Source organism: Halyomorpha halys, unplaced genomic scaffold, assembly GCF_000696795.3.
Source record: "Halyomorpha halys isolate HHAL.00 unplaced genomic scaffold, Hhal_1.1 Scaffold493.1, whole genome shotgun sequence".
Classification (NCBI taxonomy): domain Eukaryota; kingdom Metazoa; phylum Arthropoda; class Insecta; order Hemiptera; family Pentatomidae; genus Halyomorpha; species Halyomorpha halys.
In genome coordinates this window covers 465,814-490,650 of record NW_027111379.1, presented here as the reverse complement: position 1 = coordinate 490,650, position 24,837 = coordinate 465,814, and the positions used below count along the sequence as shown (strand labels likewise).

The 24,837-nt window shown below is 31.2% G+C and overlaps 2 protein-coding genes across 2 annotated transcripts; one reads left to right on the top strand and one right to left on the bottom strand.

Annotated features, from left to right (window-relative positions):
• Positions 1-863: 863 nt before the first annotated feature.
• UQCR-Q (Ubiquinol-cytochrome c reductase ubiquinone-binding protein) lies at positions 864-3,569 on the bottom strand. The gene is made up of 3 exons (XM_014425050.3): positions 3,426-3,569; positions 3,112-3,291; positions 864-1,038 (listed from the first exon to the last, which is right to left on the bottom strand). The coding sequence occupies exons 2-3, from the start codon at positions 3,281-3,283 to the stop codon at positions 944-946; spliced, it is 267 nt and encodes an 88-aa protein (XP_014280536.1). The 5' UTR covers positions 3,284-3,291; positions 3,426-3,569; the 3' UTR covers positions 864-943.
• Positions 3,570-4,248: 679 nt separating this feature from the next.
• On the top strand, positions 4,249-24,594 carry LOC106683526 (uncharacterized). Its single transcript, XM_014425046.3, has 9 exons — positions 4,249-4,356; positions 9,050-9,091; positions 10,340-10,463; positions 12,398-12,451; positions 15,628-15,669; positions 16,382-16,459; positions 20,130-20,243; positions 22,453-22,596; positions 23,975-24,594. Exons 1-9 carry the CDS (start codon positions 4,286-4,288, stop codon positions 23,990-23,992), a joined length of 687 nt encoding a protein of 228 aa, XP_014280532.1. The 5' UTR covers positions 4,249-4,285; the 3' UTR covers positions 23,993-24,594.
• Positions 24,595-24,837: the final 243 nt, after the last annotated feature.

The window sequence follows — 24,837 nt, the reverse complement described above, 5'->3', positions numbered from 1 at the left end:
CATTTCCTTAAGTAAGTTATTGTACCTGCTTTTTCAATTACCTATGTCTACATTTTATTTCCCACTTCTCTCATCACTTCATTTTATTAATTCTATTTTGTAAAACTATTCATTGTATGAGTAAAATTATTTTGTTTATACTTTCTTTTTATATTTTTTTATACTTACTGTGGTTGTTATCTTGTTTTGTTTTTTAGCCCTGAAGAAGGCTAGAAACTCTGGCCGAAACGTCGGCACATTAAAATAAGTTAATCATACTTATTTGTGTTTCATTGACCGCACCCCCAACCATCTTCTCAAAAATATATATATATTTTTTGTGGGTCTTGAGGATCAGTCAGTAATATAACTATATTTCGGTTGTACCTTAATATAGTAGTATTATTGACTTAAAATTCAAGACCCACAAAAATTTTTATACAACAGTCAACAAAAAAGGTATCAATACATAAAAGTTAAGTCTAATATGATGAGTAAGATAACAGGCTTAATTCCATCTCTCTGATGTAAATGTAGAGCAAAATGTATTTAAAGAGAATTACTAGAGAAATAAAGTTAGATTTGTGTGTGCTGTTTCTCGTTCTTTTTTTTTTCTAAAGTTTTAGACCCACTGACATAACTTATTAATATATATACACAAATTCAAGGGTCTGTGGAAATGGCAACCCTGTTAACTTAAAATATAAGTTTTACTACGAAAGTAAAGAAAATACAATAAATAATTTATTACTATTACAACCAGAAATATTATATAAACTCTAGTTTACATGCTTATTTATTTTTTATTAAATATAAATTACTATTTAAAAAAGAAAAAGAAAAAGGAATAATATATATATAATAAATGTGACCAATACTTATTATTTTTTTTTTTGGGTAAACTTTATTAATAAATTACAATTGTTCTAGTCAATCCTATGAGTATTTACATATTTATCACATTCTACTTGTCATTAACATAATCTTCAGGGTTCTTTCGACACATCCTATGAAATTCTTTTTCAGTTTCAGTAAATACAAAGTATCCAACGACGAAAGCTGAAATAGTTAAAAGAAAATTTAAATTTACATTTAAAGAAATAAGATAAAATAAAGTTATATGAGGGCTTAAGTAAATCAATATCAAAATAAGAACATGAAACTTGATCTAGAAGTTGGAAATTGCTCCCCTGATGAAGTCCTTTTACTTAGCTTGAAATGTTGGTGTATAATTAATAAGTTTACAATTATCGGTTTTCTCCATTGACCATACCCCTCCTTCAATCAACTTCTTTATTATTAAACAGTTGATTTATGTAACTCTAATATTAAGAGTTCTTTCAGTTGAGAAAGTGCATTCTACTTCAACTGAAGTGAGAAGAATAACACTAGTAAATGCTGAAAACTATTGGGTTTGGATCAAAGAATCTTATTATTTATTACTGGATGAAATTTCTGGCATTGCCTAGGTTTATGTTGCGTTAAGAGGTATTTATATGAGAATAAACCTTTTTGTAATGTACAACATGCATAGTATTTAATTTAAATATTTCTATGTCTTCAATGCCGACTATTCTAAGACTAAATAATTGGTATAGCTAACCATAGGTATATTGCGATCCTGATTTTAAACTCTTTTATTATGAACTACCCAATTACATATTCCAGTACTAAATAAGAACATTGCAGGAGAGTGTGTCAAAACAATTGTAAATAAAGTTACTTGCTTCATTAATACAGTTCAAAAGTGTTATAAACTTACAAACCCATAAGGTAAACCATAATGGTTTGACTTCAAATTGATAAAACAGGGGACCTGCCAACTAACTTAAATACATCTGTTAATATACACAAGGTACCACCATACCAAGCGATGTAATTCATAGTAATTTTGAGTTATAGAGGCTCAAGAACCTCCGAATTCAACTTTTAGAGGATGTTTTGTTAACTTGACTTATACTTATGTACTATAACTGAAGTACTTATAAGTTATGTCCTATTATAATTTTTATTTTTAGTTACAGTCTCATAATTGAGTTAAGGTGTTCTGTTTCATCAATAAATGTATAAGGGAACAAACAGGATTACCTTTTTATAATTATTGATAGCTCTGATTGTAAGAGGATAATGGACATCAAAATTTTTACAGGACCCTCAGAAAGATGATTTTCTCAAATGAATTCTTTCACCTAGCATGTTGGCTCAACATCAATTTCAATTTTCATTCATTCACTTAATACTAGGTACAATTCAATTTTCATTCTAAAAATTTACCTCATACTTCTCATACAATACTAAGAGTAAACACGTGGATGCATTATTATCGCTTGCCCAAGCTCCATGTAATTTGTACCCAAACGGTGTATAAAGTGAATTAGTTACAATTTAAGGCTAACTTGTACCATAAAATACAAATAATCCATCAGCACACTAGCACAGGTGAGAATTTGCTATAGTTTGGGAAAAAGGTAGACCCACTTTAATAAAGTCATTACATAATCATTCTAACCAATGTTAGAAACACTCTCTCAATAATCTTCAGGAATTGTTATAAACAGATTATATACCATATTGGAGGGGAGGGGGAGGAGCAGAGCTCGATTTAATTTGAATCTTAAAAATTATGAACAAATTAAAATTACTTAAGAGACTCATCACTAAATCGAACAGTATTAACTGGTTTTGATAAGAAGCAACTGTTAATTTATACTAGTTATTCAGAAGCCAGGCAAGGAAAAAACAAAAAGAAGAATCTAAGCTTTCATACATAATATTATATAGAGTTGCAACAAGCTCATCTCCAAAACTGTTCGCATCAACAGGAAAATCAACCGAAAAGATAAAACAGATGTAAAGTACTTGTAGAATTTTGAGAGGTTGATAAACATTTTTTAATATGGCTTAAAAACATATGATAAACAACTGATTTATAATAAATTTTCACATGCCAGGAAACCATTTGAAATCGGTTTACTAGAAAAAAGTTTATTAATCATAAAAGGGATATTGGGCTGGATTGTAACTACATGTTATTTATAGGCACTAACTAATAAATAACTCAGTACATTAATAATTCATAAAGAGATTAATCAGTTTTAAAAAATAGTAGAAAGACTATAAAAGGTATCTTACGTGGTACTACCGCTAAAACATTACTAGACAATCTGTAAGCTGTTCGAGATAAGGATTTTGTGAAGCCAGAAAATGCTTTCTGTTCGAAAGGGCTCAACTTATAGTACACAAGGCCTCGAATGTAAGCTAGTTCACCAAAATGTTTTCCAAGGAGTGCTTTTGTAACCCTCATTTTTTCAACTGGAAAAAATACATTAATTTAAGTTTGATTGTTAATAACAATAACAAAAAACATGTTAATAATTGTTTTCCAGAGATTTTTAGTAAATTATATCAATAGATAATTACATAATTCGAAGAAAAATATTTTTTACCTTGACAAACAAATGCCAGACGACGACAGCTGAAATAAATAGATCAGCTGGTTATTAGATTAAGTAATAAATTATTTTTTCTTGACTGATAGAAAACAAAAAACTTTGGTATTTTTTATTATATATTTAATTAACGTGTGCATCTTTATTGTAGGTATGTTTTTTAAAAATGCGGTTTAAAATAACATAAATTGGTAAATTTATACTCCAGTTTCTGATATGATACAGAAATCCTCATTCCACATATTGTAGTGTATTATAAAAATTGATTTCCTTATAATTCGTTTGATTTACTTTACTTCTATTATATTTTTTCATAAATATACTATTAGTGGATTAACGTTTATTTAATTATAATATAAAATTAATATTACAATTGAATGTATTATTGATGAAAATGTTGCATTAATTTTTATATTTAACAATTGTATTCAATACCACTATTTTTATTACGGTTATTAATTGATTATAAAAATGTATATATATTCCAAATATTACTGTAATATGGCGGCTTATGTGGTATAGAAGGCTGTGTTGATTTGCTCGGCGGGTTTACGTAGTGAGTGGGTATGTGGTTATTTGTATATTTTAATTTCACTTAATTTATTAATTTCAAATCTATGCATTGGTTTGGTTGAGGATTTATTTTGTTTGCGGTTTTACTGGTCCATGTTTTTAATTACACAGCTCTTTACTGATTAGATTCGCATATCACCGGTTCTTAAACATCACCTACATATTCAAGACGGACGCTACCGTTGGTGATTGATAATTTTTTTTTTTAATTTTTGTTTACTCCATTTATTAAGGTATTTTTAATTTTGTTTGCTATTATTATAACTGCATCTCAGTATTTTAGAATGCCCTATATAATTTATATGTTTGAATTTAGTTTTAAATGGCATCTACTCAGTAATTTATTGAGTACTTGGTATGTAGAAATGCAGTTTTATTAGTTGATCAAAAGCGCTTGATATAATGTATTATTTTAAATTTTTTTTTAAGGCTTTCCAATTCTTTAAAAAAAAAAAATTGAGGCATTAGATTACATGAATGAATTTTATCATATCAGTTAGTTTTGCATTTGTCTGAATTTTCATTTTATTGTCATCGAAATTCATTATGAAGTATTTTGTTATAGAGTCATATCTGATGCTTGTTGGAAATATTTACGTGTTTCCAAATAGTGATAAAATTCAATTCTAATTTATTGATTGTTATAGTTTTGTTGTAAAGGAATTATTCTGATAATAAAGCTGTTTTATATATTTTATCTTAATAACATTTTCATAGGTGCTTTCTATATAGATCTGAGATTGTGTTTCTGTTGCGACTGTGCTCCTAGCTTGAAACTCAGAATGTGTGTTATCTTAAGTTTTTGATTTGAAATGCTTTGTTGTTCTAATTTATAAACCAATGAACTAATAGGTGAATGTCCGACAGGTAGAGCAAAACGTAGATGAAAGGATTGCGTTAAGACTGATCCTGTAGATTTGGCTTAAGAAAGGTGTCACTGAAAATTTAGTGGTATCGGCATCAACCTTAGGGCTTTCTAAGCCTTTATTATTTTTATTGTAAATAGATTTATTTTTACTTAAAATGTCATGCAAAGAATTTTGTAAGTAATATTATGTTGTTTACAAATGTTTTAGTAAATACATTTATGAGCCCATCAACCCAAAAAGTCAATGGTGGGTTGAAATTGACTCGTAATGCTTTTCTTCCGTCGGATAGGACAGAAGGGGTCATAGGCAATAATCTGTACATGATGGGCCAGCTTCTTCAATATGACTTGAGGGGAGGGACCTAAGACTACTATTTAATGGAGAAAGATTGAGGACTGTTTCAGTCAGATGCAACTCCTCTGTAATAGGGAAGAATTAATTAGAGGTCCAACTCGAGATAAACTCAACCAATCAATGTCTAGTTTAATGTATATTTTTTTAATTAGCTTATTTATTATCAAAACTGATTTTTCACTTAATGTATAATGGTGTTTTATATTATAATTGTCTAGTAAAATTCCTTTAAGTTACATATATATTTTACTTCTTTAGCAAGTAGAGTTAAAACATGATTAAGGTGTGGATGTTGTGACCATAGCTATAATTTCATAAGTTAGTCCGGGAATTATATACAATCATTGAAGAAAACACTAATGTGAACACTTCTTTTTGTTGGTATATCATCATTGTTGCACATTGCGTGGTAGGACTTATGGGTCTGTCATCTTGTTGAAGACCTATAACAGGACGAAATTGCACACAATACAAAATTTGGAGGAAGATAATTGACTGTATGAAGTAGATTGTAGGAAGATAGTCCGGGTAGCGGTCAATGAAGGTATCTTAAATAGTAAAAAAAACTAACCATTGTTAACCAATATTTCACACCACTTTGCAGGGCTTCGCCAGGGCTGTCAGATTGAAACAAAGATGACAACTGAAGTCATCTTTGTTTGAAACAGTTGTCATCTTTGTTTGAAACAATTGTCATATTTGTCTCAATCTGACAGCTCTGCAAAGTGGAGTGAAACGTTGGTTAACAATGAATAGTATTCTTTTACTAGTTTGATACCTTTATTGACTGCCACCCATGCTATCTTCCTACAAACAATAGAAATTAAGTTTTACTTATTAGTGTTTTCTTTGATATCAATTTCATAATAACATGATTAATAATTTATTGACTTTAAATTAGGTTTTTTTGTTTCCTCTTCATAAATTAGGTTTTTTGTTTCCTCTTCAGTACCGAAGATAGGAAAGCTTTGTATTCATGTAGAAAATAGAAAGAAATTGTCCTTAGAATCAAAGTTTTCTCTCTGATAACAGTTTTTAACTTTAGCTCATTCAAGTCATTCTGAGCCTAAACAGTTTGGGCCTTAATTTGTATAAACAGTAATTACTTAATAGTGTCAGTTTATAACTGGCAACGATGTTTGTTTTATCTGTTTTCCTATTGTGTATAAGTGATTACACACCCACCTGTCATGTTGGAGCGACACTTAAGAACTAATAGGAAAAATAAAATAACTCACATGTCATCTGTTTAATGTTCTGGAAATTATTTGGGTTAGCTTTCAGACTCACAATACTAATCTGCTGCTTGAAAGTGTTTAGAATTGTTGCTTAATAGTGGGTACTGGATCTCAGCTTGTCCCAGTGTATAAGGAAATTCACCTAAGGGTTGGTCAAATACTTGATTATTTATTTTTTTCACTGAATAGCGTTATTAAATTGTATTACTTTTAAAAATAAGTGTTAATAGTACCATAATAGTTGTTATTGCTTATTTGTATAGTGGGGTAGTTCAGAGGACTACTCTATAACTCCTGGATGAGTGTTTGATTCTGGTTATGGTAGATTATTATTTTTCTGGTATAACAGCCATGGATTGATTCTGGGGTCAGGAGACACTCCTGTTTCTCTGGAACAGTGGAGGTCTTTTCAGGAGGGGTTCCTTTTGACCTCCCGAGAGAAGACTTTTTGAAACATACATACAAGAAAGAAGGCTTAGCAGGTCTGCCAGAAAATCTTCTTGAAAACATTGGAAAGGGCCCTACTTAAAAAGTAAACCAATGTCCAGGAAGAAACAATAAAAGAGTGGAACCGACAGTGGGTGACATCCCTGAATTGATCTACCTTGAGAAAGTACTTTACCACTGAATTTACCAATTCCTATCGGTATGGGGACTTTCTAGTCAGGTTTTGTGTCCATGAGATGGATATCCACCCCCTTCATGCCCTAATTGTCGCATACCAGGAACTACTGGTAATACTAGAAATACTAATGGTAAAAATACTTATATCTTACTATTACTGGTAAGAAAGTACTGCTAAAAACATAATTGTTGTTTGCACAACCTTTGAGGCATTAAGAGCTTAACTGCTGGTGGAAATAGGGCCCTACATCCTCACGGAGAATGATTTCCCTCAGCTAATCACTGAAGAAAACTGCCCTGATTACATTTATTTTGTGTTTGGGAGAAAAAGTACAGTGGACCTTAGCCCTCTTCAACTTAATGGAAGAGGACTGGCTCCTGGAAGGTCATGAGGCAGAGGAGGAGCAGAAGAAGGAAAACAATATGTAGAAGTGAAGATATAAGTGGAAGAAGATCAATCTTAAAATAGATAGGCACAATTACTTTTAAAAAATTTATATTTGCAGCTGTTCAATATTACACATGTTACATCAAACTGCTGCAAATGCCTCAATTACTCACGGAGGAAGGTAATGTGAGAATAAATAAAATAACAAAACCAGAGACCCTTCATGGGTTGTAGGCTAGTCAAATTAGGGTTTGTTGCAAAAGATGAGTGTGGTATTATTTTTTAATTATATATGAGTATTTTTTCTTTTGAATTTGACCAAGAAATAACTTTTTGTTATTATGATCTGTTGTTATCTTATTATTATTATTTGTTGTTATGACCAAGAAATACCTTAAAAACTTAAATATTTTAGGACTTCTTTTTTTTTTAACCAATACTTCCTAAATGGTACCTCATACCACAAAAGTTATGGATATAATAAATAAAGAAGTATTAAATTCTGTGTTGATGAATACCACAACTTAAGTATTTGGTCAAGTTGTATAGTTATAAAGTGATGATGTTGTTTCTCAATTTTTGTCAAATTTGGAAAACATTGTTTGAGGAGATGGTTGGGGGTGCGGTCAAAATGAAACACAAATAAGTTGGTGTAACCTATTTAATAATAGGCAGAATTAAATAGGTTACAACAACTTATTTGTGTTTCACTTTGACCGCACCCACAACCATCTTCTCCTCGTACGTCATCCACGGTCAACTATCTCTCATAATTAGGAAAACATTGTTGTTTTATGCCTGTAATTTATGGCCATTTAACCAAGTTTATTGACCAAATTATTAAGTTGTACTAATTTTATGCAGAATTAAATGGATTTTTTGTGTTATATAATATTATTTTTGCTATGAGGTATTGATTAGAAATCATAGCCTTAACTAAAAATAAAAATCCTATAATCTTTAACTAAAACTAAAAATCCGATAATCTTGAGTTTTTTTAAAGTTACATTTGTTAGCATTTATTTCTCCTACCTGGGTTCCTTCTGATTTCACTATAAACTATTGTTTACTTGTAATTACTGTTTATAACCTGAAGATCTTATATTCCATCTCAACATGTTTCTTAAATTTTCTTAAATATTATACATTATAATATTTTGAATGGTTAGATTGATCAACAAGGGTGATAAGCTATTGCTTTGTTTTAAAGCCAGCCAACTAATAGAGCATGCACATTTATTCTTGGTATTTTTCTTATTATTTGTTGGGTATCTGTTAATGAATGAAGATCTGGTCTAGTGGAGAACATGCTCCTTTGGAGATCCGATTTATCTTAATTAGATATTAGTTTTGGACTATCAGACATACAGTTTATGACAAAGGGTGGAGGCGTAATTCATTCATTGAAAACATTTGTTTTTCTATTATTGAGTTCTTTTACTTGTTTAATCACTTGAATCGTTTAATTTTATAATCTTATTAAACAAATTACAGAATTTGTTATTTCATGTTGTAGCTATTGCTATGGTTTATAATTTGAAATACATTTTTTTGAATTAATTTTTTTTTTTTTAGCAGAGAAATTCAACAAACTCACCAAAAACATCTACCATTAGAGTAAGTAATATTTTGATATTTTTTGATTGAATTATTTCTTATTCATTTTTTCATTTATTCAATTGTGTTTATTAATGTGTTTTCTGTGATCAATCATTCTTTTATTACATTTTAAAATTTCCAAGAAATATTTAAAGTTGCTTTTAATTTAAAGTCAAGGATATGATTGTTCAAGATATATTTATTATAAAAAAATTATTATGGAATAAATAAATAACTGCTAATCAAATAACTAACAAGTAATAAGATAACCCTACATTGTGTTGGTTTGTTTATTTTTTTATAAATATAAGTGGTTTGAACATGGCTATCAATGTATCGGTTTATTGATTTTTTTCTTTCTTGAAGTTAATAGTGTTTAGATACTATTCCCTTAGTTCATAAATGTTTTACTTATTAAAACAAACAGATTCTCTCATGTTGTTATATTTAATTTTTCTTTCTATAAATGAATGGTGTCTTTATTTAGTATACAAAACAAAGAAAAAAAAAGTATAATTATATTATTTCAAAATTTTTTGAGACAAGGTAATATTTATTAAATAAATCAATTTTATATCCAAATCCGTCTCAACGCTTTTTTTTTTATTTTTTTTTTTAATTAAAAAATAATGAATGAAAAAATTAAGTGTTGAGACGGATTTGGATATAAAATTGATTTATTTAATAAAAAAAAAGTAGTTTTTCATAACATATTCTAGTAATCCTTTCTGTAACATTTTTATCACCACTCTCGAAATATAAGTTCAATTGCCTGTTTAGTAGAGTTTTTTGTTGTCAGTTATCATGTGTAGTCCTAAATGTATAATGCATTATCTGGTTAAAATCAGGTTGACAACATGGTTAGTGAATAATTGTGAGAATTTGTGAGTAGAGAACAATGTTTATTCTTTATTAGGGCTATGTTGGAGAAAAATGTTTAAACATGGATATATATGTTAAATCCAACCTCTAAGAATGTTTTATAGTGTAAAATCTCTTTTGAGTTAAGGAATATTTCTGGATGACAAGAACTTCTATAACTCGTCCTTCACCTCACTGGTGCCTTTCCTCTTGATTAAATTCTTTTATTTTGCTAGTTATTTTGTTGTTTGGTTTTTTGTATCCTTCCTTTCTTCATAGTTAAGGTTCCAATGTATGTTGGTTCTTATCATTAATTAGATGAATAATTAGCTGCTTCATATTTTCAAAAATGTTTTATTGATAATTGATTTGTTCTACGATTTAATATTTTAAATTTATTTTCAGAACTAAAATGGCTCCCAAAAAAACAAAAAAAGCTAAAGCAGCTACAAAAACTGAGGAAGCGCCTCCAGAGGCTGCTTCAAATGGAGTACCCGTTGAAAACAATGAAGCTGAAAAACCAGTGAAGGTAAATTAAATAGAATGGAATTCATTTAACTTTTAGTTTACAAATTATCATAAAATATTTTTATTAATTAAGTATATGTAATGCAGACAGTTCAGAACTTTTAATAATAGTATTATGACATTAATATGTAGAATAGATATCTTCTTGAGAGTGTAATACCTAATGTGGTCTCTTGTTGTGGTCCTGCTATTAACATTTACTATAGTTATATTATCAGTTTTATTTAATGCACAAGATGTGAACCAGCTAGATGAAAATAGTAAATGATTCTGTAAAAGGAAAACTATTTAGAATTACTAGAGAGAAAAGCAGGTAGAGGTTATGTCGCACCTGAGCAGATCCAATCCGAAATCAGGAGATAGCACTGGGTGACTACAGTTCCCACATTATACAACTAGTGTTTCATTTTAACCCTTAGCATAAGTTGTATAATGTTAAATATATTTAACTATATCATATAAGGAAAATAATTACTGAAAAAAAAAATTTTGTTGTAAAATAAAAAAATAAGATAGAACATTAATTCATAGGTACTTACAATATATATTTTTTTCAATTGTTGGATCAATCATTTTCTGTATTTATATTTTTTAAATTTTACTTTTTATTGTGAAATCCTTTCTATATTTTCTCCCCACATTTTTTTTTCTTTTATCTGTGTTTCTGGGCTCTTCCCTCATCTTTAGGATGATACATCTTAAAAGTAGTTACTTAGTCCTGATTCATATAAAGTAATTTGTCATAATTTAGTTAAATTATACTGTACACTACTTTTTTCATTTTCACTGGACTAATGTCCCTAAGTTAGTCAAGACATTAAGAAGCCCAGTGTGATGGTGAAAATGAAAAAGGTAATGTACAGTATAATTTAACTAAATTATGACAAAAGTGTTACATCGAAATAATGACAGTTTTTTATTGATTATGACTATGTAACTATTTTTAAGACATATCATCCTGAAGATAAAAGAGCCCCAAAACGTTGATAAAAGAAAACTATTTGTGATAAGAAAATATAGGAAGGATTTCACAATAAAATAAAAAAACTTGCATAGGAAATTGAAATGTATAATGTAGACCCTTCCGTTTAGTTGTTCCTCATTCTTTTCTATTCATTTAAAGGGCTGAAATGCTGCGCTTTATAGAAAGTTTTCCCAAATATATAGTTTTATTGTAATTTAAATTTCTTTTAATTTCAATGATCCCACAGATAGGGTTCATCCCTTACAAACTCTTATCGATAAATCTCTGTTTATTTTTTCTGTAATTTTCACAAGTTTCATAGCAGGAAAATTAAGAGATTAAAAGAGAAAATTCAAATAATTAGTCAAAGATCAACACGTTGAGCATTAGAGCGACACTGCATCCCTAAAAATCTTTACCAGGGGACCATGGCGTTCCCGGTAGCACCCAAAAATTAAGATTATCCACAGCAACATAAATAAAAAAAACATTTTTTTAAAAATAGATAAAGCTGAAACATTGAACAATAGTATAATTAAGAAAACTATGCATCAGGATTATGTACCTTTATATTACTACAACCAATCAAGAGCTTGGGCAATAAGAATAATTTTCCAAGAAAGGGTTGTACGTTTTACGTGAGATTCTCTAGAGTGTCTCAGCTCCACAAAAGAGCTATTAAAGGTTGTGCTTCTCATTAATAATATTACAGATTACCCTTGGGAAGTTTTAAAATCAGCCAACGGAGAAATCACTAAGTGTGTACCTCCCAGCTTTGTGGTTCAGTGTGTAAAAGGAGTAAAAAAGAAAATTAAAAAGGTTTTACAATCTTGGATAGCATAAATAAATATTATCAATGTAGAGACTGCAGTCACATTTGAGGAAAATTTCATTATTATTTCTGAATCATTATTGTACTTGTTCTTCCTTATTCATTGCCAATAAATTTATCTCCATTTTTTTATTTTCAGGAAACGGGGAAAAAATCCAAAAGGGAAGCAACAAAGAATGGACCTTCTAATGATGTAAGTGTTTTTTCTTTATAATTGAGAATGAATATTAGATGATGTTTAATTATGAAAGGAGAAACCAGGTTTTAATTGAGAATTAGCCAAGGCAGTTTGTAATGTAACTTAATTTTATTTTTTTAAATTAGCCTGTATCCAATATCATTTCAGCTAGAACAACTGCTTTCAGGAACTCATAAATAACTGCTTACTTATGATCTCCATAGATATATTTAAAATAGGTGATATAATAAATAAATAAATCTTTGAATTGGACCTTAAGGACCTTAGCTCAAAATATTTTTAATATAGGAAAACACACAGGATAATAGTAAAAGCTTTTTAACCTAGTCTTAGCAGCTATTCATACTGTTTTAGTCTATATATCTTCAGAAACAAATCTTAATGATTTTACAGTTGGGTCCATAATTCTGATTTATCATAATCATTACAAATCTTACTTTTTGGTATTTTTCCATCAGTTAGTTTTGTGATTAGATTTAAAATGTGAGGTACCTGCTATTAACCTTAAATTTGATACTCTACAACTTTTATTCCTTACATTTTCGATTTAGAAAAGCTATTTCCATGGTATAAACATTTTAAAATTACTAAATTGAATTTCTCTGCAAAGTCAGTAAAAATTGTTTTTATCCTGTTTATTCTAATTGTATTCCTAGACCTAATTCATTATTCAATGTTCTTTCATTAATTACAGAATAAAGGTTTCATTAGAGTGCACCATTTAAAAGTTATAGGACAACTTAATATTGAAATAGGTTAAGAGAACAAATTAGAACAGCAGATGACAAGCTTCTTCTTTTAGAGTAGAGAGCCTAGAACCCCACTGAGTATACATCTCATTGAAGTTTCCTCCAGCTGAAAAGTAGTGGCCTAGACAGCAAATATAGTTTTGGATAATGTCTGACTTGATAAAAAACTGGGAATGATATTATACAGCAGAAGCAGTGATTGTTTTTTTTCGATCTTGAAGTAGGATATTACCTATACATACTAATTGTATGTGGGATGTAGTGTATGATGGCAGGGTAAAATGCTTAAGACTATAATATAATTGCTACTTCGTTGTGGTTCCTGTTATTAGGATGGTCTGTTGGATATGACAATGATGGAGTAAAGAGTCAAGGACAGGCCACAGAATGGTAATACTATTATATTATCCTCCAATGTCAAAAGGTGAGAGCACCTCTGGTCCCATGATGGACACCAGCCCTGACACAGTGAAAGAGAGTACTTCAGGGCCAGGTAAGTATTAGGTATGAGGAGTGCAGAGATGAGGAGAGGAGGCCTGTAATCTGAAAAGAGAGTAAACTTTAGTGTAGGGTATATTGAAACAGAGTACTTCACCAAAAGAATCCCTGGGATGAGTTCATCGCAGAGGTGCCAGGGAAGAATTCCTGGGGTATTCTGAAGAGAGTGGCACTGGATTAATGGTGGCACTAAAGATAATGGTGGCTATCAGAACAGGAGATGGTCAGGCAACCACACTGCAGGAGACTGCGAAGCTGTTTATTGACCACACATACTTCCGGGATGACTGACCCACTCCTGGACAATGCAGAAGGTAGGCCAAAAAGTAATTGGAATCACATTGGGTTGTAATAAGTAATTTAAACAACATTGGTTCAAGTAGTAATTGTGATTTCAGACGTCTATTACAATTACAGTAGTTCATCAAGTAGTTTATATTGTTAATCAGAATTTTAATTTCATTTCCATAGTTTCAAAGTAAAGTAATTGTTATTGCAGTTAGCAATTACTATTTGCCCTTACTCTATGCTCCATGGTGTACCTGCCTAACTATTTGCCCTTATCTATGTTCCATGGTGTACCTGCCAGGTACCGACCTATGTTCACCAGGGGATATATGAGACCTTTGTCTAGCCGTGGAAACGGCAGAGGATTGGGAGGGCTCCAGGACTGGATAGTATATATACTGAAATCCTCAAGAACGGTGTCCCATATATAGAAGATAAACTGTTAGGGATTTTCAAGAAGAGCTTGGATTAGGAACAAGTTCCAAGCAAATGGAGAATTGCAGACCTGAGATTGCTCTACAAGGGAGGAGAGAAGGATAAGGAATCACTAAAGGCCTATCAGCTAATATGCCTCCTCCCAGTCGTCATTAATGTCCTGGAGCACTTTATTGCTTCAGACCAATCCTCAATGCTGCAAGTCACTCACGGCACTTCTACTCGACTCGTGGTAAAGGAATTATGGATGCGTTGCTGAGAGTGCATGAGGATGTGAATGGGGTTGCCAATGGGGATTGGATCTACTCGAGGCCACAAAGACCTACAGAACAATGTTGCATGACGCGGTGTAAGTGCTAGGGAGAGTAATTCCTATGAATATATTCCAATTATCCTCAAGGAAGATATCGTTTGATACCAAGTGAAGAGGCTAGTTGGTAGTGCTACATACTGGAGAGATTCTGCGAGAGGATCAGTGGGACCCCAAACCTATGGAAGATGCTGCAGGAGGACTTGATAGAAGAGTGAAATAGATAGTGGGTCGACATGGAAATGGACGAGCCCTAAGTTTTTGAGTATTCTCAAAAAATTCTTGATTATTCTGAGGAAGTTTTCCCCTACTATTCATGCAAGATTGAATGCTAATGATTGGGTCCTCCCAGATTATGGGGTCTCAGAATCCAATGGGACATGGAAAGTTCTGGAGAAAACTGGAGAGTTCCAGAAAGAACATTTGACATATGATGCCTTAAATGTGGAGTCCCTGAAATAGCAGAACATTTAGTAGTAGTATATTGCTTTGTATGCACTGGACAACAGCATGTTTTTATGAAGTTCTTTAATTAACTTTGACAAAGCAATGAAATTGAACATATTAATACAAAATGAACATATTGTATTAGTATTAGTACAGTTCAGTTTTTTAACACTAACTTCCAACCAGTGTGCTTGAAAAGTTTAGACTAACTGATCTATAGTTCCTGTTGGCAATTACTTTTGTCCTGATGATGACCCACTTTTCATCAGGCCAAAATGTTAACTCATTTATTATTATCAATTTGAATTTGATTGTTTATCATCATCACCTTGATCTTTTTGATTAATCATTAATCGCCTTGGCTATTTTATTTTAAAAAATTTCTATTTGATCGTTTATTATTGTATATGTTGGGAGACTAATTTGATTTTTTTTTTCAATAGGAAGAAATTTCTCCATCCAAAAAAAGGAAATCGGCCTCTACTGTAAGTAATACTTCTAATTTTTCTTTATAAAATTTGTTTTTTTGTTATAATATTTAATTTAATTTATTTATTTGTTTATGGGGCAACCCCCATACAAATAGAGTTGGCCTGTAAAGTAAATAATAATAACAATCTACAAACCATTAGATTATCACATAAGCTAATAATTTATAAATTAAATAATAATATTAGTCTATAAAATTATTATGTAAGCTAATAGCAGATGATATACCTGAACTGGGATTTCAACCTTAGAGTGAAAAAACAAAACGGAAACTACATTGGAGTGAAAAAACAAATGCTATTTCATGTTATTTATTTATTTGCTCAAGCATTTATAAATAATCATATTTTGTTTATAGAATTCTGAGAATTGTTCTCCGTACAGAGTAATAGTATGATTGATAAATTAATGTATAATAGTATAATGTATGATATAAGGGACAAAATTGAATTCTAAATGATTAGTCAGATCCCACAGTTCAGAATTCCAGATTATATACATGTTTGTTTGAGGTTTTGGTATAGTAAAAACGGGCATTAGTTTAAAATTGAAAATGTTATTTAGACTTTAAGTTCTTATTGTATCGTGTGCTAGAGGAAGGAAGTGATTAAGATAATGACAATTGGTTAAATAAGTTACTATGGCTCACATAATATTCAAATTTGTTTAAAATATTATTACTTATGTTTTTTTCCTACGAATTTTCAGAACAATTCCACTGATGATAGCCGTGGTTCCATCAAATTGAGGGCGAGAAAACCTCCTCCACCTCCAGCAACGCCAAAGGTATTTACACGGGTCCATAAATTTTACTTATTGGATATTATAGGTATAATAATTGGATACTACATATAATTGTTGGATACTATAGGTGTGTTGAAGATAAATTTAATTTTGGTTTATGAAAAATAGTTTTAATACTTAATTTTTTATGTGATACTGTATTTTGTGTTAATAGCATGGTTCCAACTTTTAAATATTATATAACATACAGACTAACTTTAAATTTGAGTTATTTGTGTCATCTATTGAGGTTTAATAAAAACTTTCTATGCAACTATCATTAGCTAAGTAAAATTAATTCCTTGTTATCAAAAAGAAACTAAAATACATTGGAAGAGGTTGGGGTAGGTTTCTTTATTTTATTGAATAAAACAAATATTTAAAATGTGACTGATTGTTTTTCCCTCATACCCTTCATGTACATCTTACGTTTGTACAAAAATTTGTGCTTTAAGCAATTTTAATTTTAAGCGATGAACCAAGTGTCATGGCTGCTACTGAGGATCTCGCTAGTTATCTCTCTGTTTATTCCATGGCCACTCTGGTATTAGCTCATGTATTGCATGGCAGGCAGTCTCTGACCTGCTTGCTACTGGTTGTTGGCCACTGGCTATCATGCCGTAGCTTCAGTTCTTATCTGATCTTCCATTGGCTCAGTTGGCAGCGCACAGTGCTCACATCTTCAGAAACTCTCCGTCCCGAGTTAGAATCTATAGACAATAATTTTTTTTTTTTTAATTTTATAAATAGAACTAATTTAATTTTCTCTGTCTTTATTTTTACTTACTACTTTTTCAGTATTAGTATTTTTTATTTTTTCTTCTTTCACTATGTCGGGTATGGAAACGGATGATAAAATAAAAAGGTAAACAAAAAAGTCTACACCTGAAATCCGCAGTACACCTGCAGCCAAAAATGAAAAAACCAGGACGTCTGCACCAATCATATCTAATGATAACAACTTACCTATCATAGCACCTCCCATTAGCGCTACTCTTGAGTCTTCCGCCAACCGTTCATTATCGAGCTTGTTCCACCTCCAGTTTTCGTCAACAATGTACAGGATTTCTTGGTGTTTGGTAAAGAACTCTCAGAAGTGATTGGACAACCTAATTTCAAGTGCTATTCTAATACTAAAGATACTAAGATTATAAAAACAAATAAATATAACTACAAGAGCCTCGTTAGGCATCTATTGGAGAAGAATTACGACTTCCACTGTTACCAGCTAAAAGGAGATAAACCATATCGAGTACTATTGAGGGGACTCCATTCCACTACCCCATCTAAAGGCATTAAGAGTGACTTAAAGGATTTGGGTCACAATGTTCGCCATATTTCTTATGTGGTACACTCCACGGAAAAATATCGCCTACCTCTATTTTTCATTGACTTGGAACCAGCAACCAATAATGCAGAGATTTTTAAAATTTCGAGGCTGGTGTACTCTTGTGTACGTTTTGAGGAACCCCGACACAGGGCTGAAATTGTCCAATACACTAAGTGACTCCTAGACCCTCTACCCCTTCACTGGTTACAGGACAGGTGAACTGAAAATTTTTTTGAACTGATCTAGATAACGTACTTGACTTAAAAATGCCATTAAAAACAAAAGAATAGATCGACTCTGCTATCGAAATACTATCCAGATCAATAGGGACTACTATCACTGACAATACTTCACCAATGAACATAACATTTTTTCGAAAAAACAACTTACCTACAAGCATTATTAACAGGAAAATGCTGAGCAAGAGCGAGGTGGCACAGAACAAGATATCTTTCAGACAAAACTCATTACAATACATTGACTAACAGACTAAAAACAGAAATTAAAAAACAAAATACAAAATTTCCAGAACTTAACACAAAACTTAAGTACCACTGATAAATCATTATGGACAACTACTAAAAAGCTACTAAAATACAAATCATTCAACCATCCACTTCCCACTGAAAACAAGATTTGGGCAAGATCAGATTAAGAAAAAAATCATATGTTCGGCCTACACCTCTTCAAAACGTTTAACCCCCATCCTGGTATCCTTATTCCAACCCATTTTGAACATATTGAAGAAGAGATTACAATTCCATTACAAATGACCCTTCCTCCTAAAGCCTTTCATCCCTCAGAAATAATGAACATCATCCACCAATTACCTTCTAAAAAAGCTCCTGGCCACAATCTTATAACTGCACATATTCTGAAACAGCTCCCTCGTAAAGCCATCCTATTCCTTACCTATATCTATAATGCTTCTCTCCAATGCACCTATTTCCCCGACCCTTGGAAAATGCCCATAATAAAAATGTTTCGCAAACCCTCCAAGCCACTTGAATATCCATCTTCCTACCGTCCTATTTCATTACTGCCCATTATTGGCAAAATCCTTGAAAAACTGTTATTAAAACACCTCTATCTAATCCTTGACTCATATCATATTATTCCTGACTGGACTGACTTCAAAACTGGTGAGTTTGGATTTAGAACATCCCATTGTATCATACAACAGTGTCATCGAGTGATTGATGTCATATCTTCCACATTGGAATGTACTGCACAGGAGTCTTCCTCGATGTTGAACAAGCTTTTGATCGAGTCTGGCATCCAGGTCTGCTCTATAAACTCGTCAATTCCTACCCCTTACATATTTCCTTTTAATCCGCTCCTACCTCTCTCATAGAACCTTTAAAGTAAATCATAACCTAGCCTACTCATCTCTCTTTCCTCAGTCCGCCAGTGTTCCTCAAGGTAGTATCTTAGGTCCCATTCTTTATATGGTTTATACAGCTGACATCCCCACCCACCCTAACACAGTCCTAACAACATACACTGATGACACATGTATACTGTCTAAACAATGACCCTACTAATGCATCACTAACACTACAGACACACATAACATCCATTGGAGAATCAAAATAAATCCTGATAAATCCACCAGATCACCTTTACTCTCCGTCGTAAACATCTACCCTCCTGTCCTACAGTATCCTTTCTAAATACTCCACTAATGCCTGTTGAACAGATTCGATACTTAGGACTCCATCTCGACAAGAGACTTACTTGGAATCCACATACAAGACTGAAACGACAAGAAACTGCTCGTAGGTTCCGATTGCCATAACATCTACTTGACAAATGCTCTAAAGTTCCCATTCACTACAAAAGATTATTATACACTACGATAATCAGACCAATTTGGACATATGAAATTGAGCTCTGGGGCTGTTCCAAACCATCAAATTCCTCCTGCATCCAATCCTTACAATCCAAAATCCTACGTAAAATCCTTGATGCTCCTTATTACGTTACAAATAAACTCAGCCACAAAGACCTTAACATTCCATTCATTGCAGATTTAGCCCTAAACAGATTGCATCTTTTCATTCCAAACTCCTTACCCATCCTAACCCATTAATTCTTTGTATCTCATCCTAGACAATCCCTGATAATCCTCCGAAGCGTCTGAAAAGAAGATGGCCTCGGGACCTTCTAATTTAGATTTATTCTTGAAGTACCACCAATGGGTGGTTTCTTCCCAAGATTTTCAAGTGCATATGAAACATACTACATATTTACTTATTATAATTACTATTTGTACAGTTGTATTTTATTGTTAAATAAATAAAAAAAGCAGTTTTCACTTTATTTTATCTTTTAAATTTATAGACGCCTGATAAAAAATCTGCTGCCAAGAAGTCTGCTAAAAAAACCCCTGCCAAAAAAGTAGCCAAAAGCAAAACTACTGTAAAATCACCGGCAAAGAAGACTTCTCAGTATGAGGTATTTTCTTTTCTTTATAATTTATCATGCATTGTTTATCTGCTTATTACCCTTGAATAATCTAGTGCTGTAACTGTTGGAGGAGAGTGGGTAATCTTACATGTGTGGTATCCATTTTTGTCCTAGTGAAGTTATGATTTATTGGGACTAGTTTACAATTGAAAATAAACTCTCTTTCTGAAATTGAACTGGGCAATAATTACTAATAGATGAAAAGTAGCCGTATTATTATATATTAGCTAATTATTTAGAATTTAATTTAAGTCCTAACTTGACCTCCTTAAATGAAACTATACCATTATTTTGGTTGTTGCATTTAAATGAAAACTACAGATTTACTTTAAAATTAGAGTCAAGAAGTTCAGAGAGAAATAAATAAAGAAAAACAAATTCATGACCTTTTTTTGTGGTTATCAAGTGTTATGTGATTGAGTGTGTGTACATGCTTATAAGGTTGTCAATGAAACAACTGTTGTGATCACTAAATACAAACAATAATAGATTTTCAGTTTTCCTTCATGTCTTTCGTGGAGCCACTTGTACTGGTATTGGTATTGGTGTAAACAACTTACTCCTCTCACAATCTTCGTTAGATGGCTCTGTCTTGTGCTGCAGCAAGTCAGTTTAGGGTGTCCAGGAAGGCCCTGGCATCTGCCTTTATGTCTTCCAGCCATCTTATGCTGTGCTGCCTTACTTCGTTCAATGAAATTCCTCAGGCATGACTTTTTTTTCCCAGCATCTCAGACTTACCTTTAACTTGGTTTTTGACTCAGATGACTGTTGGACATACCAAAGTTAATGTTAGTGTTGCAGAAAATAGGTCTGCTTTTAAACAGCAAAAGAAAAACCTATTTATCTGCCTACTGATTTATTATGCTTTCATATGCATACGAGGCACTAAATACATGTAGGACTATTGCTTTATGGAAGAGGCTAATTTATAGAAATCCGGCATGGTTTTTAAGTGTTGAGAGGGGAAATCAGTTCAACAAAATAGGCTCTTTCTTTTGATGTCTATCTAGAGGTTGCTGTTCTATACCACAATGGGTGTTCAGGTTAATTACCTGGTATTTCACCTAAATATTATGAATTAACCTAGGTGGGAATTGGACCCATATTGTTCTGAACTGGACAAGGTGACCCTATGGGAGGGATCCAACATACTTGGCTATCATGGCCTCTTGTTTGGGACGAAGTTTAACCTAATTTTGATAAAATTACTATCTTTTGTGCTTGGGACTATAAAATATTTTATTTTGGCTGAATTAAGAATTTTATTGCATGTATTACAGTATCATTGAAGACATGAGTGGGTGAAGATGTTATGTTAAAACCATTGTTGCTTAAGTCTGTGAGGGCTTTACTATTTTCTTTTACTTACTGTTTGCTGAGATGTAAATGATGACATTTTAACCCTCACCATCCTGTGGTATGACTCCATGCTGACTAGGGTTTAAAATACTAAACTTTTCTTCTGTTTATAATATGGAGTTTGTAATGTTCCAAATTTTTCTAATAAACTTAACTTTTATTTAGTTAGTAATTAAATTTGATTGTTTTATTCTCTCCTTAATTTTTATAAACTAAGGAAAGTTTGATTTTTTTTTACTATTACATTTTGTTTTAATAAGCACTCAAATCCCATTAAGCATTAACAAATTTTAGTTTTATCGAAACTAATAAGAGACAAGAAGTAAGTAATTCGTAAAATTGGAGTAAATTATTTGTGTTTGGATTTTTGATGTGATTATATACAATATAAAGTAATATCTTCTTGAAAATGATCTGAACTAGAATTTTGAAGTATAGTGTTGAGTTGACGGTAGAATTATTTTTTAAATATTTCCAATGGATGGAGGAGGAGCGTCATATTTTCGGAAAATTTTGAGAACCTATTGGTTATTGATTGTGAAGTAAAATAAAATGGTGGGCTTGTGGATCTTTATTTATCAGTCAATATAAAGTTTGTAATGCTGGATATTTAGGGTTTTTTACGATAAATTTGTTTTGAAGAAAAAAAATTTAATTGAAATTTTATGTTTTTTTGAAATTGCTTTTAGAATTGAAAACTGATTCTAGATGAAATCCATGGACATTTAGAATTTTGTGGTTTGATTAATATTTTTGTTCTTGATAAATCAAGAAATATATCGAAACATTTATTAAAGTTCAATTTTCACTTCTTTGAAATTTTCTTGAATTTTATCAGGTTGATGCTATAATTGATGTGAGAGAGTCAAAAAAAGGCAGAAAAGAGTACCTGGTTCGATGGAAAGGGTACGGGCCTTCTGATGATACTTGGGAGCCCGAAAGGAATCTTAAGTGTCCTACACTTCTTCAGCAGTTCAAGGAAGTAAGGCCTCATTCAAAATTATTATTGTTGCATGGATTTAAATAGTTATTTTTATTTTTTTATATTTTATCCAGTTTTAAATTCTTCAATTCTTTTCTCATTGATCATTGTATCAAAACAACTTACTTTTTGTCTCTTAAAGAATGTTTCTATTTAGATTTGATTTATTAATTTTATTTTTTTTGTCCTGTTATTTTTTTTAAAAGTTAGATTTTCTGTAGTTAGTTAGGTTATGGTACATGTAACCAGCCTTGGGCTCTAGATTAAATGTAATAATTATTAAAAAAAAAGTGGTGTTAGTTTTTATAATAGAATATAAAATAAATTTTATTTTGATACACAGTCCCTTCAAAATAACTGTAATGTACAGTTAAAAGAATACACATCTAACAAGAAACTGAAATGATAAAAATAGCTAAGTGTAAACAATGATATTACTGCAGACAGGGGTTTCTTTCTCTACTGTGGTTCCTCTGTAGACTAACAACCCTGTAGACTGACAACCCTAAAGCTAGCTAGCAGGGTTGTCAAAATGTAACAACAGTCTACAGCAGTGGTTCCTTTTTTTGTTCGTGGAATCCTTTAGGTACCAGAATAATGGCAGAATCCTTTTGAAAGAAGTAGGAAAATGGCGGAACACCTGCATCATGATTTGATACAAATGAAGTGATCCGCCTTTTTAGCAAAAGCTGAAAGGCTAGGATACCTACACAATAAAAACTGTAAGGTAAATTGGTTAGAATAACTGAGTTGACATGGAATGACCCACTCCTAAATTATTACCCAGAACCCTGGTTGGAAACCATTGGTCTATAGTGTCAACTGTAGAAAATGTCAAATACAGAATAAAGTGATTTTTCTTTTTCAAAGATGTGCTACTGTAGCAAGCAGCGATATATGCACAGACGCATGTACACACTTTTGTACATGCCAGAAATGGTTTAATTTAAGTTTAATGTATATATTAATGGAGTACATAAAATATTTTACATTATACAATGTAATCATTCTATGGTTCCTTATTTTAAAGTTAGATGATAATAATTAGAAAATATAAATTCTAAGGTTCTTTAACAGTCTTATTTTTAGAATGTTTCCATGTGTTCATTTGTGTATTTTGTTGAGATAACAAGTGAAATTTTTTAAAAATATGATCAGTACTGAAACAAAAAAGTGTAGATGCTATGACTAGGTCTTGACTTAGATAAGATGATTGTATTTATTTCTAGGGTGCTGGTGGGGTTGGGTTGAGGGAGGTCTATAGGTATGCACTGTTCCTCAGTGATATGCCAATGTTGATCCTTATTAATTTAGTATTATTATTTATTATGCGGCATAACTGTAAAGACTAATATATTATACTTTTTGTTTGTTTCAGAAAAAAGATGCTGATTAAATCTGCTGACAATTTTTCTACATTATAATATAATGTTTGTGAAATGAAAATTTTAAAGCGGTACATAAATATGTATATTTATATATACAAACAGTATATATATATATGTGTGTGTTGAAACATGTATATATTTCCTTTTTAGTTTTAGTTTTTACTTTTTCAAAAAAACAAAAAAAAAATTATTTTAATGCATCATGATTTATATAGATATCTAATTTATGGTTTGTGTTTAACCTCATTCTGGAAAACACCTCTAGATTTTCTTCTGTTACTAGTTATTTGCATTTAATAATAAATAAATTTTTTTAGATTATCTGACTATTATATATTTTATTAGTTTGGTCTAAAGTAGAGGATTGTCATGAAGAAAAAATTATTTATTTCAATTCGATTGGGATATATTTGTTGTAGAGGAAGTTATTATGAATTTTATTTAAAATTCATTTTGAACTAATGAGGTAGGCTTACATTCAAAGATTGGAAAAATAAAGTAAATTAAAAACAAAGCGATTACCTTAATGGTTAATGTAAGTCAGTTTTGTTGTTTATCGTTCAAAATATCATTCATACCTAATGAAAATAAAGTACAAAATAAGTTTTTATGTTTGTAAATTTTATTTGTTCTTCCTAGCTCATGTTTAACGATGTTTAAACTTAAAGCGATGTTTTAACATAGGGTATATTCATTGAGATGAAACTGATAGACTTATTCTATTAGATTATCGTTTTCATGAAATATTCCTAAGAATATGATTTAAATATTCTGACCTTAAGTGAAAAATAATTCATCTGTCTGTTCCTCATGTCAAAAAAAAGTACTGTTAATTGTTCTTTTATAAAATGGC

Excerpts from the sequence above, each read along its gene's own strand:
- LOC106683526 (XM_014425046.3), top strand. The coding sequence starts at position 4,286 with ATGCCCTATATAATTTATATGTTTGAATTTAGTTTTAAATGGCATCTA. Across the intron at positions 10,464-12,397 it reads AAGCTGAAAAACCAGTGAAG|GAAACGGGGAAAAAATCCAA; the intron begins GTAAATTAAATA and ends TTTTATTTTCAG. Across the intron at positions 20,244-22,452 it reads AGAAGACTTCTCAGTATGAG|GTTGATGCTATAATTGATGT; the intron begins GTATTTTCTTTT and ends GAATTTTATCAG.
- UQCR-Q (XM_014425050.3), bottom strand. The coding sequence starts at position 3,283 with ATGAGGGTTACAAAAGCACTCCTTGGAAAACATTTTGGTGAACTAGCT. Across the intron at positions 1,039-3,111 it reads TGTTTTAGCGGTAGTACCAC|CTTTCGTCGTTGGATACTTT; the intron begins GTAAGATACCTT and ends TAACTATTTCAG.